The sequence below is a fragment of the Pristiophorus japonicus genome, chromosome 20 (genome assembly GCF_044704955.1).
Source record: "Pristiophorus japonicus isolate sPriJap1 chromosome 20, sPriJap1.hap1, whole genome shotgun sequence".
Classification (NCBI taxonomy): Eukaryota; Metazoa; Chordata; class Chondrichthyes; family Pristiophoridae; genus Pristiophorus; species Pristiophorus japonicus.
Genome location: NC_091996.1, coordinates 74,265,857 through 74,279,102, shown reverse-complemented (window position 1 = coordinate 74,279,102; position 13,246 = coordinate 74,265,857). Strand labels below are relative to the sequence as shown.

The following is a 13,246-nucleotide window of genomic DNA, read 5'->3' as shown; positions in this document are numbered from 1 at the left end:
CCTGGAGCCAGTGAGAGATTGACCACTGCCCCTGGAGTCACTCAGTGAGAGTGACCACTGCGCCTGGAGTCACTCAGTGAGAGAGTGACCACTGACCCTGGAGTCACTCAGTGAGAGAGTGACCACTGACCCTGGAGTCACTCAGTGAGAGAGTAACACTGCACCTGGAGTCACTCAGTGAGAGATTGACCACTGCCCCTGGAGTCACTCAGTGAGAGAGTGACCACTGCCCCTGGAGTCACTCAGTGAGAGAGTGATAACTGACCCTGGAGTCACTCAGTGAGAGAGTGATCACTGCCCCTGGAGTCACTCAGTGAGAGACTGATAACTGACCCTGGAGTCACTCAGTGAGAGAGTGATCACTGCCCCTGGAGCCAGTGAGAGATTGACCACTGCCCCTGGAGTCACTCAGTGAGAGTGACCACTGCGCCTGGAGTCACTCAGTGAGAGAGTGACCACTGCCCCTGGAGTCACTCAGTGAGAGATTGACCACTGCCCCTGGAGTCACTCAGTGAGAGTGACCACTGCGCCTGGAGTCACTCAGTGAGAGAGTGACCACTGCCCCTGGAGTCACTCAGTGAGAGACTGACAACTGACCCTGGAGTCACTCAGTGAGAGAGTGACCACTGCACCTGGAGTCACTCAGTGAGAGTGACCACTGCCCCTGGAGTCACTCAGTGAGAGAGTGATAACTGACCCTGGAGTAACTCAGTGAGAGAGTGATCACTGCCCCTGGAGTCACTCAGTGAGAGACTGATAACTGACCCTGGAGTCACTCAGTGAGAGACTGATCACTGCCCCTGGAGCCAGTGAGAGATTGACCACTGCCCCTGGAGTCACTCAGTGAGAGTGACCACTGCGCTTGGAGTCACTCAGTGAGAGAGTGACCACTGCCCCTGGAGTCACTCAGTGAGAGATTGACCACTGCCCCTGGAGTCACTCAGTGAGAGTGACCACTGCGCCTGGAGTCACTCAGTGAGAGAGTGACCACTGCCCCTGGAGTCACTCAGTGAGAGACTGACAACTGACCCTGGAGTCACTCAGTGAGAGAGTGACCACTGCTCCTGGAGTCACTCAGTGAGAGTTTGACCACTGCCCCTGGAGTCACTCAGTGAGAGAGTGACCACTGCACCTGGAGTCACTCAGTGAGAGTGACCACTGCCCCTGGAGTCACTCAGTGAGAGTTTGACCACTGCCCCTGGAGTCACTCAGTGAGAGAGTGACCACTGCACCTGGAGTCACTCAGTGAGAGAGTGACCACTGCTCCTGGAGTCACTCAGTGAGAGTTTGACCACTGCCCCTGGAATCACTCAGTGAGAGTGACCACTGCCCCTGGAGTCACTCAGTGAGAGTGACCACTGCCCCTGGAGTCACTCAGTGAGAGACTGACCACTGCCCCTGGAGTCACTCAGTGAGAGTGACCACTGCCCCTGGAGTCACTCAGTGAGAGACTGACCACTGCCCCTGGAGTCACTCAGTGAGAGTTTGACCACTGCCCCTGGAGTCACTCAGTGAGACTGACCACTGCCCCTGGAGTCACTCAGTGAGAGTTTGACCACTGCCCCTGGAGTCACTCAGTGAGAGTGACCACTGCCCCTGGAGTCACTCAGTGAGAGTGACCACTGCCCCTGGAGTCACTCAGTGAGAGTGACCTGCTATCAGCGTGATTCTACACTCTGCAATTTAATGATACCGGACTCATTCTAAAAGTCACCGTTCTGCAGCCAAAATGGATCACATCACATCTGTACCAACCCCCATCCCCCCTCTGCCCTTCCCACCCTCTCGCCCTTCACCCTACACCCCTTGCCCCACAGCCCTTTCCCGAACCCCTCTCCCTCACCCCCACTTCCCACCCCTCTCCCCTTCCCCCACTCCCTCCCCGTCCTCTCATCCACACCCCATCCCCTCGAAACCACTCCCTCTCCACTACCCGTTCCCCCTACACCCTGAGCCCTCCTCTCCCCTTCCCCCCACCCCCCCTCTCCCCCACCCCTACCTGCTCCCTCACCCCCTCCCCCCTGCCCCTTCTCCTGCACCCCCTCTCCCCTTCCCCCCTCTCCCCCAACCGCTCACCCCCTTCCCCCCTCTCCCCTTCCCCGCACACTCTCCCCTTCCCCACCCCGATCCCCCTCGCCCCCACTCCCCTTCCCCCCACCCCTTCTCCCTCACATCCCCCGTTGGTTCAAGCTGAGTCCCCCGTGACTTACCTCAGCAGCCTTCCTGTGATCATCTTCACTCTCCAGAATCTTCACATCGACTCCGAGACAGCGGAGGTAGCGGCCCAGCCCCTGCAGCATGTTATCACAGATCACGCTGAATTCTGAGGGTGATATCGGGGGGAATGACGGTATCTTGTCCGGTGCTGTGTGAGGGGCCTGTACAAACTGCATGGGGAAAAGCACTTCAAACTCTGGCTGAGCAGAAGTTCGCAATATCAGTGACACATTTTAATATTCAGCAACGTGGGATTACTGGCCCAAACCCCGCTCTCCGTCCCTTGCTGCAAACGTCTCCCTCCAGGCTCCTGTTCCCCCTCCCCGATGCGCTCACCCTCCCACATCCCACCCATTCCCCCATCCCCTCCCACCGATAACCCTCCCCCTTCCTACCCCCTCCCCGCTCCACCTCCCGCATCCCCTCCCCCTCTGTTCCCCACTCACTCCCCCTCCCGCATCCCCTCCACCTCCGCTCCCCCCCCACACCCCCTCTAGCATCCCCCCATCCCGCTCCCCCTCCACATCCGCATCCCCTCCCCCTTCCTACCCCCTCCCTGATCCGCTTCCCCCTCCCACCTCCCCATCCCCTCCCCCACCCCTATCCCCTCCCCCACCCCTCACTCTCTCCCCCCCCCACCCCTCACTCTCTTCCCCCCCACCCCTCACTCTCTTCCCCCTCCATCCCTCACTCTCTTCCCCCTCCATCCCTCACTCTCTTCCCCCTCCATCCCTCACTCTCTTCCCCCTCCATCCCTCACTCTCCCCCCCCCCGCCCCTCACTCTCTTCCCCCTCCATCCCTCACTCTCTTCCCCCTCCATCCCTCACTCTCTTCCCCCCCCCCACCCCTCACTCTCTCCCTCCCCGACCCCTCACTCTCTCCCTCCCCGACCCCTCACTCGCTCTCCCCGACCCCTCACTCTCGCTCTCCCCGACCCTCACTCTCGCTCTCCCCGACCACTCACTCACTCTCCCCGACCCCGCACTCTCTCCCTCCCCGACCCCTCACTCTCTCCCTCCCCGACCCCTCACTCTCTCCCTCCCCGACCCCTCACTCTCTCCCTCCCCGACCCCTCACTCTCTCCCTCCCCGACCCCTCACTCTCTCCCTCCCCGACCCCTCACTCTCTCTCTCACCGACCCCTCACTCTCCCCCAATCCCTCACTCTCGCTCTCCCCCGACCCCTCACTCTCCCCCACCCCTCACTCTCTCCTCTCTCCCTCCCCGACCCCTCACTCTCTCTCTCACCGACCCCTCACTCGCTCTCCCCGACCCCTCACTCTCGCTCTCCCCGACCCCTCACTCTCTCTCTCCCCGACCCCGCATTCTCTCCCTCCCCGACTCCTCACTCTCTCCCTCCCCGACCCCTCACTCTCTCTCTCCCCGACCCCTCACTCTCTCTCTCCCCGACCCCTCACTCTCTCCCTCCCCGACCCCTCACTCTCTCCCTCCCCGACCCCTCACTCTCTCCCTCCCCGACCCCTCACTCTCTCTCCCCGACCCCTCACTCTCTCTCTCCCCGACACCTCACTCTCTCTCTCCCCGACACCTCACTCTCGCTCTCCCCGACACCTCACTCTCGCTCTCCCCGACCCCTCACTCACTCTCCCTGACCCCTCACTCCCCGTCATTCCGCCCCAGTTGTTCCATGCCCACAATGACACACACACACACAGGTAGTTGATGGATTGTATCTGGCTGTGCTGTCTCCTACCTGCTCTGTGATGCTCGGACTGTTCTTGTTTTTCTTTGGCTTATTTTCCCTTCCCCTCTTCTCCACTTTGCACATCATGCAGTCTTCAAGGCTGCGGCTCAGGCCGAATTGTTGTGGGTCCCGACGCAGTGCATCATAAACCTCCAGCAGGCAGTAGGCGTCCGCCGCTGCACAAAGCACACGGAATCAGTCAGCTGCTCACTCACTCTCCCGCTTCCCATTCCTTTCTTCCCTCTATGCTCCTGAAGCACTGACTCTCACTGGGGTACAGTCCCACACACACTGACTCTCACTGGGGTACAGTCCCACACAGACTGACTCTCACTGGGGTACAGTCCCACACACACTGACTCTCACTGGGGTACGGGTCCCACACACACTGACTCTCACTGGGGTACAGTCCCACACACACTGACTCTCACTGGGGTACAGTCCCACACAGACTGACTCTCACTGGGGTACAGTCCCACACACACTGACTCTCACTGGGGTACAGTCCCACACACACTGACTCTCACTGGGGTACAATTCCACACAGACTGACTCTCACTGGGGTACAATCCCACACAGACTGACTCTCACTGGGGTACAGTCCCACACACACTGACTCTCACTGGGGTACAATTCCACACACACTGACTCTCACTGGGGTACAATCCCACACAGACTGACTCTCACTGGGGTACAGTCCCACACAAACTGACTCTCACTGGGGTACAGCCCCACACACACTGACTCTCACTGGGGTACAGTCCCACACACACTGACTCTCACTGGGGTACAGTCCCACACAGACTGACTCTCACTGGGGTACAGTCCCACACAGACTGACTCTCACTGGGGTACAGTCCCACACACACTGACTCTCACTGGGGTACAGTCCCACACACACTGACTCTCACTGGGGTACAGTTCCACACACACTGACTCTCACTGGGGTACAGTTCCACACACACTGACTCTCACTGGGGTACAGTTCCACACACACTGACTCTCACTGGGGTACAGTTCCACACACACTGACTCTCACTGGGGTACAGTTCCACACACACTGACTCTCACTGGGGTACAGTTCCACACACACTGACTCTCACTGGGGTACAATTCCACACACACTGACTCTCACTGGGGTACAGTTCCACACACACTGACTCTCACTGGGGTACAATTCCACACACACTGACTCTCACTGGGTTACAGTCCCACACAGACTGACTCACTTGGGTACAGGTCCAGACACCGAGTCCCCTCCTGTATTTGATCCAGATGGACCAGCTTCATGTGACGGGATCTTCAGATTCAGGCATTGCAGCTGAGCCCAAACCTTATCTCCACAGTTGCCATTTTGAGCAGGGATGACGGGCAGTGATCAGGAGCGAGAACATGGAATGATTTTCCCCTTCTGATCAGAACGACTTGGCACCACACTGAGGCAGTTGGCACTTCATTTCCTGTCTCCCGCCAATTGTACCAAAGCAGGTATTGTGGACCCGTGTGGACTGAGCTAAATCAAATGAACCTACAGTACAGGGTGTGCGAGGTGATAGATGCAGGGACGGGAAATATGAAACATGGCAGCCAATTTGCACACAACACGCTCCCACAAACAGCATTGCGGCAGAGATCCCGGCCTCCCAGAACTGTACGGGGCGTGTACGGGCCCGGGAAAATATCACAAAAGCTGGTTTGCAGCACACAATGCGCATGCGATGAAAACTGGCTTTTCGATCTATCAAGCTGGAGCTGGACAGATCGCACGCACCTCCACAGCCAGGACAGTCACGTGGGCAGGATTGCGGGATTTACCCGTATCTTGCCCAGCGCACGTCCTGAAAAGTCTTGCGCCTGATAAAAGCAGGCGCATAACCTACTGTTACTGGCGTAAGAGTTTTAAAACACACTTAAAACATAAAAAATAAAATTAAAAAAACATTTTATTTTTAAAAACCCTGCCCACTATGTTAAATTTATTTTAAAGCATAATTCATTTTTTTTTAAATCAAAAAAGTATATTTTTTTAATAATACATGAATAACTTTAATTTAAATTAATGTTAAATATGCAGTGTATTTTTTCTATTTTTTATTAATGTTGTGTGTGTTTGGGGGGAGTTTCTCATTCCTAAAAATAGGAAGTCCAACTTACGGAGATCCCATTATTATGAATGAGAACTTACTATATCTGATTGGCTGCCCAGAGCCATGTGACTGCAGCTCCTGCTCTGCGGACTACGCGACGTGTACGCGCTGCGACACGTAGTCAGGAGAGGCCTCAGGACCGGGAACTTGCTTGGGCGCTGCAGGAACAGCAGTGCGCTTTTTCTTTCTAGGATCCAGTCGAACGCCCGCGGGAAGGAGAAACCGGGATTTCTGGGCCAGTGTGATAATGAGCAGATAATCTGTTTTTGTTATGAGGGATAAATATTGGCCCCAGGACACCGGGGAAAACTCCCCTGCTCGACTTCATAGAGCGCCATGACCACCTGAGAGGGCAGTTTACTGACAACACCTCCGACACTGCAGCACGGCCTCAGCACTGCACTGGAGTGTCAGCCTGGATTATGGGCTCAAGTTTCTGGAGTGGGGTTTGAACCCACAACCTTCTGACCCAGAGGCGGGAGTGCTGCCCACTGAGCCACGCTGACATCACAGATAGTGTTTCCCAGCATCGGGCACAAGAGTCCCTCAGGAATCTCAGTCACTCTCCAGCTCTCACATTCGAGATGTAACCAGACAACAGCGAGCCCAGAAACACAGGCCCAGATCTCTATTTGTAGAACCTGGAAGCCGATGATATTTCTCAGACCTGATCCTTACAGCTGAGAGAGGAGGACTGTGAAGAAGTGTGGGACGTTGAGCGCACAGACTCCCCCGGTGTGTATCTGCCGCAAGGTGTGCGTACTGCGTGCAGTTTTGTATCCATATTTGCGAAAGGATATACTTGCTTTGGAGGCAGTTCAGAGAAGGTTCACTAGGTTGATTCCGGAAATGAGGGGGTTGACTTATGAGGAAAGGTTGAGCAGGTTGGGCCTCTACTCATTGGAATTCAGAAGAATGAGCGGTGATCTTATCGAAACATATAAGATTATGAGGGGGCTTGACAAGGTGGATGCAGAGAGGATATTTCCACTGATGGGGGTGACTAGAACTAGAGGGCATGATCTTAGAATAAGGGGTCGCCCATTTAGAACTGAGATGAGGAGAAATTTCTTCTCTGAGGGTTGTAAATCTGTGGAATTCGCTGCCTCAGAGAGCTGTGGAAGCTGGGACATTGAATTAAATTAAGACAGAAGTAGACAGTTTCTTAAACGATAAGGGGATAAGGGTTATGGGGAGCGGGTGGGGAAGTGGAGCTGAGTCCATGATCAGATCAGCCATGATCTTATTGAATGGCGGAGCAGGCTCGAGGGGCCGTATGGCCTACTCCTATTCCTATTTCTGATGTTGACGATGAGGTTAATGGGAGCTGCTCACCTGCGTAAATGATCTGGTTGAGCCGGAGAGGCCGTTTCTCCCAGTTGGATAACTGCTGGGTTTTATCCAGCGGTTTCCCCAGCACATGCTGCACCAAGAGACTGAGACCCTTCTCACACTGCTTGTTGGCTGAGTCTGCACCATCCTCTACTGACATCAGCACATCCACCCCTCTTCTGCCGTCCTTCCTCCGACCTGCCACTCTCTGCAGCTGCAAACACAACACGTACATTTCACTGACTGCGAACGGGTGGCCTCGGTACAAACTCTCATTGCAGGTCCTATTGGACACAGGCTCGTCCCACTCACCCTCTCTAGTTCAGTAGCAACCAGCAATCTCACTCAGAGAGCACGGCGCCGGGCTGGGAAATGGGCAAATCGCAATCTGGAAAGCTTGGGCTGCTATTCTGATTTTTTCTTTCCCCATTTTTCTGTTTCTCTCCATGCTGTGGTTGTTGATAAAATGCAACATACCCACTGACACCTGGGAGTCCATGGCCAAAGACCGCCCTAAGTGGAGGAAGAGCATCCGGGAGGGCGCTGAGCACCTCGAGTCTCATCGCCGAGAGCGTGCAGAAATCAAGCGCAGGCAACGGAAGGAGCGTGCGGTAAACCAGACTCGCCGCCCACCCTTTCCTTCAACCACTGTCTGTCCCACCTGTGACAGAGACTGTAATTCCCATACTGGACTGTTCAGTCACCTGAGAATTCAGTTTGAGTGGAAGCAAGTCTTCCTCGACTCCGAGGGACTGTCTATGATGATGGTGATGGTTGTTTCCATGGACAGTGGGGAAGGCAATGGCAGTAAAGGGGCATTGGCAGCATGCACATCAAATTAGCTCAGGGTCAGTTAACGGACAGGAGTGGTGAACGGTTGTTTATTAGACGGGAGAGAGGGATACAGCCGTGTCCCAGGGGTCAGTATTGGGACCACTGCTCTTTCTGATACATATCAATGACTTAGACTTGGGCATACTGGGCATAACTTCAAAGTTTGCAGATGACACAAAACTGGGAAATGTAGTGAACAGTGAGGAGAATAGGAAGAGACTTCAGGAGGACGTAGACAGACTGGTGAAATGGGCCAACATATGGCAGGTTAGATTTAACAAAGAGAAGTGTGAAATTATACATTTTGGTAGGAAGAACGAGGAGAAGGATGATGAACTAAATGGCACAATTTTAAATGGGGTGCAGGAAGAGAGAGACCTGGGGGTATCTGTACACAAATCTTTGAAGGTGGCAGGGCAGGTTGAGCAGGCTGTTAAAAAAATATAGGGAGTATGATTAAGAAGTTTGCAGACGACATTAAAATTGTCTGTGTGGTTGATAATGAAGAGGAAAGTCATGGGCTGCAGGAGGATATCAATCTACTGGTCAGGTGGGCAGAGCAGTGGCAAATGGAATTTAATTCAGAGAAGTGTGAGGTGATGCACATTGGGAGGGTTAATAAGGAAAGGGTATACACATTAAGCGTTAGGCCACTTAATAGTGTCGATGAACACAGGGACCTTGGAGTGCTTGTCCACAGATTCCTGAAAGTAGCAGACCAGGTGGATAAGTTGGTTAAGAAGGCATACGGAATGCTTGCCTTTATTGGCCGGAGCATAGAATATAAGAGCAGGGAGATTATGCTTAAATTGTATAATACTTTGGTTAGGCTACGTGCAGTTCTAGTCACCGTATTATAGGAAGGATGTGATTGCACTCGAGAGGGTGCAGAGGAGATTTACTAGGATGCTGCCTGGAATGGAGAATCTTAGTTATGAGGACAGATTGGATAGGTTGGGTTTGCTCTCATTGGACCCGAGGAGGTTGAGAGGAACCTCATTGAGGTGTGCAAAATATTAAGGGGCCTGGACATAGTGGTAAGGGTCTATTTCCATTGGTGGAGGGGTCTGTTACGAGGGGGCATAGTTTTAAGGTGGTTGGTGGAAGGTTTAGAGGAGATTTGAGGGGGGGCTCCTTTACGCAGAGGGTTGTGGGGATCTGGAACTCGCCGCCTGGAAGAGTGGTGGATGCAGAAACCCTCACCACTTTTAAGAGATGGTTGGATGGGCACTTAAAGTGCAGTAACCTGCAGGGTTACGGACCCAGAGCTGGTAATTGGGATTCAACTGGATGACCTTTCGTTGGACGGAGCAGATATAATGGTAAGTACTGCAGGGAATAGAATACGGCCAGGGTGATCTCCTGGACTAGTGTCAATTGCCTGGATGGGTCGGAGAGGAATTTTCCCAGATTTTTTCTCCCGAAATTGGCCTGGGTTTTTATCTGGTTTTTGCCTCTCCCAGGAGATCACATGGCTCTATTTGGGGTGGACTGTAGAATGTTTTAGTATAAGGGGTGTTGCAGTTGTGTGAGTCGGACTAGTTGGGCTGGGTGCTCTTTGCCTTTCCATCATTGTTCATGGGTTTATTTGTAACCTTTAGGGCTGTTGACCAAGGGCCGTGCGGCTCTTTGTTGGCCGACGTGGACATGCTGGGCCGAGGTGGCCTCCTTCCGCGCTGTAAATTTCTATGTTTCTATGGGCCCAAGTTTCCGCACGATAAAAAACGGGCACCCCTCCGAGCTGGGCGCGCATTTTTCGCGCCACAAAGTGCGCCTAAAAAAACCCTCCGTATTCTCCACCTCCCTGCAGGTCCTCTGGCCCTCGGCGCGGCGCAGCAGGAGCTGTAGGGGGGCGGAGCCAGGTCCCGGTGCTGAAAACAGTGCCGGGACCTCTGCACATGCGCGCTACAGTGGGCACGCAAGTGCAGTAGCTCCAGGTGCCCGAAACTGTGTGGGAGGGGCCCGAAGCACGCAGCCCCTAGCCCTGGCCGAATGGCCTCACTGGGGCTGCGTGAATAAGGCTCCTCCCACGGCCAGCTCCTGCTTCTTGCCGACTCCCGCTTTCCCCCCCACCCGGACCGGACCCGTCTGCCGCTGCTGCTCCTGCTCCACCCCCCTCCCCGACCGGACCCGACTGCGTCTGCGGCTCCTGCTTCCCCCACTCCCCCACCCCGGACTGGACTGGACTCGACCCGTCTGCCACTGCCGCTCCTGCTCCCCCCCCTCCCCGACCGGACCCGACTTGACCCGTCTGCGTCTGCGGCTCCTGCTTCCCCCACTCCCCCACCCCGGACTGGACTGGACTCGACCCGTCTGCCACTGCCGCTCCTGCTCCACCCCCCCTCCCCGACCGGACCCGACTCGACCCGCCTGTCACTGCCGCTCCTGCTCCCCACCCCCCCACCCCCCTCCCCGACCGGACCCGACCCGACCTGCCTGTCACTGCCGCTCCTGCTCCCCCCCGGGACCGGACCTGACCCGACTCGACCCGTCTGTCGCTGCTGCTCCTGCTCCCCACCCCACCCCCCCCCCCCCTCCCCGACCGGACCCGACTCGACCCGCCTGTCGCTGCCGCTCCTGCTCCCCCCCCCTCCCCCGGGACCGGACCCGACTCGACCCGCCTGTCGCTGCCGCTCCTGCTCCCCCCCCCTCCCCCGGGACCGGACCCGACTCGACCCGCCTGTCGCTGCCGCTCCTGCTCCCCCCCCCCCCCCCCAGACCGGACCGGACCGGACCCGACTCGACCCGTCTGTCGCTGCCGCTCCTGCTCCCCACCCCCCCCCCCAGACCGGACCGGACCCCTCTCCCCGACCCGATCCAATGCCACCTACCTCTGGTGCTGGGGACGGGCCCTGCCCGAAATCTCGGGCCCGGCCCGTTCAGCCTTTGGTCCCGACGGCAAACCGCTGCCTGAAAGGCCTGCCTGAAGAACTTTCACACAGGTAGGAACATGGTTTATTTAATCTTTTCTTTGCTTATAAATTTTTATTCAGGTTGGATTTATTTGTATAATATTTGTATAAGTATAACTAAGGATTTATTGTAGAATTTAATGACTTCCCTTCCCCCCCCCCCCCACCTCGTTCTGGACGCCTAATTTGTAACCTGCGCCTGATTTTTTAATGTGTAGAACAGGTTTTTTCAGTCCTACAAAAATCTTCACTTGCTCCATTCTAAGTTAGTTTGGAGTACGTTTTCACTGTGGAAACTTTGAAATCAGGCGTCAGTGGCCGGACACGCCCCCTTTTGAAGAAAAAATTCTGTTCCAAAGTGGAACTGTTCTAACTGACTAGAACTGCAGAAAAAAAAATGTGGAGAATTGCGATTTCTAAGATAGTCCGTTCTCCACCCGTTGCTCCTAAAAATCAGGCGCAAATCATGTGGAAATTTGGGCCCTATGTTTCAACTCAGGAAGGATGTCAAGGCCTTGGAGAGGGTGCAGAAGAGATTGACCAGAATGGTTCCAGGGATGAGGGATTACAGTTATGTGGAGAGACTGGAGAAGCTGGGGTAGTTCTCCTCAGAGCAGAGAAGTTTGAGAGAAGATTTCATCGAGCTGTTCAAAATCATGACTGGTTTTGATGGAGTAAATAAGGAGAAAGTGTTTAATGTGGTGGGAGGACTGGTAACCAGAGGACACGTGTTTAAGGTGATTGGCAAAAGAACTTGATCACATTTTTTTATACACAGCGAGTTATTGTGATCGGGAACGCGCTGCCTGAAAGGGTGTTGGGAGCAGATTCAATAGTAACTCTCAAAAGGTAATTGGATAAATACTGGAAGGGAAGGGAAACATTTAATGCCTATGAAAAAGCAGGGAGTGGGACTAATTGGATAGTTCCACCAAACAGCTGGCACATGCACGACGGGCCGAATGGCCTCTTTCTGTGCTGCATCATTCCATGATTCTCGGAAATGAAAGACTTGCATTTTTATAGTGCCTTTCACGACCTCAGGACGTTCCAAAGAGATTTACAGCCAATGAAGGACGTTTGAAGTGTAGTCACTGTTGTAATGTGGCAGCCAATTTGCGCACAGCAAGCTCCCACAAACAGCAATGTGATAATGACCAGATCACCTGTTTTAGTGAAAGTTAGCTGTTCTGTCGAAGGGTCATCGACCCGAGACGTTAATTCTGCTTTCTCTCCACAGATGCTGCCTGACGCACTGAGATTTCCAGGTTTTATTCCAGATTCCAGCATCCGCAGTATTTTGTCTTTTGTATCTGATTCAGTGATGTTGGTTCAGGGATAAATATCGGCCAGAACACCGGGATAACACCAGTGCAGCAATCCCTCGGGTCTGTCCCTCCGACACTGCAGGGCTCCCTCAGTACTGCCCCTCCGACACTGCAGGGCTCCCTCAGTACTGCCCCTCCGACAGTGCGGGGCTCCCTCAGTACAGCCCCTCCGACACTGCAAGGCTCCCTCAGTACTGCCCCTTCGACAGTGCAGGACTCCCTCAGTACTGCCCCTTCGACAGTGCAGGGCTCCCTCAGTGCTGCCCCTCCGACAGTGCGGGACTCCCTCAGTACTGCCACTCAGTCCTGCACTGAAGCGCGAGCCTGGATTATCGGCTCAAGACTCTGGAGTGGGGCTTAAACCCCAGTGTGCATTCTTCACATGTGTTTCTAGGGAAATGCATTGATAGGCCATTGGTCATTGGGAGCATCAGCCAAGCCCAATGACACACACACACTTACCAGCAAGAATTAGAGCCTCAGCCATGGACTATAGGGACAGGAGTGGGCCATTCAGCCCCTCGAGCCTGTTCCGCCATTGCATGAGATCATGGCTAATCTGCGAACTAACTCCATACACCCATCTTCGGCCCATATTCCTCAATATCTTTAGTTAACAAAAAGCTATCAATCTCCGATTTAAAATTAACAATTGATCTAGCATCAATTACCGGTTGCGGAAGAGAGTTCCAAACTTTTACCACCCATTGTGTGGAGAAGTGTTTCCTAATTTCACTCCTGAAAGGTTTGGCTCTAATTTTTAGACGATGG

The 13,246-nt window shown here is 54.5% G+C and overlaps 1 protein-coding gene across 1 annotated transcript in view; it reads right to left on the bottom strand.

Annotated features, from left to right (window-relative positions):
• The window catches only part of LOC139232768 (exonuclease mut-7 homolog), a 270,943-nt gene that overhangs the window by 16,592 nt on the left and 241,105 nt on the right, over nucleotides 1–13,246 (bottom strand). The window contains exons 15-17 of the mRNA XM_070863270.1: nucleotides 7,405–7,615; nucleotides 3,932–4,098; nucleotides 2,211–2,387 (exon numbers count right to left, since the gene is read on the bottom strand). Of these exons, the coding sequence (XP_070719371.1) occupies nucleotides 2,211–2,387; nucleotides 3,932–4,098; nucleotides 7,405–7,615 (555 nt within the window). The remainder of the gene's footprint in view (nucleotides 1–2,210; nucleotides 2,388–3,931; nucleotides 4,099–7,404; nucleotides 7,616–13,246) is intronic.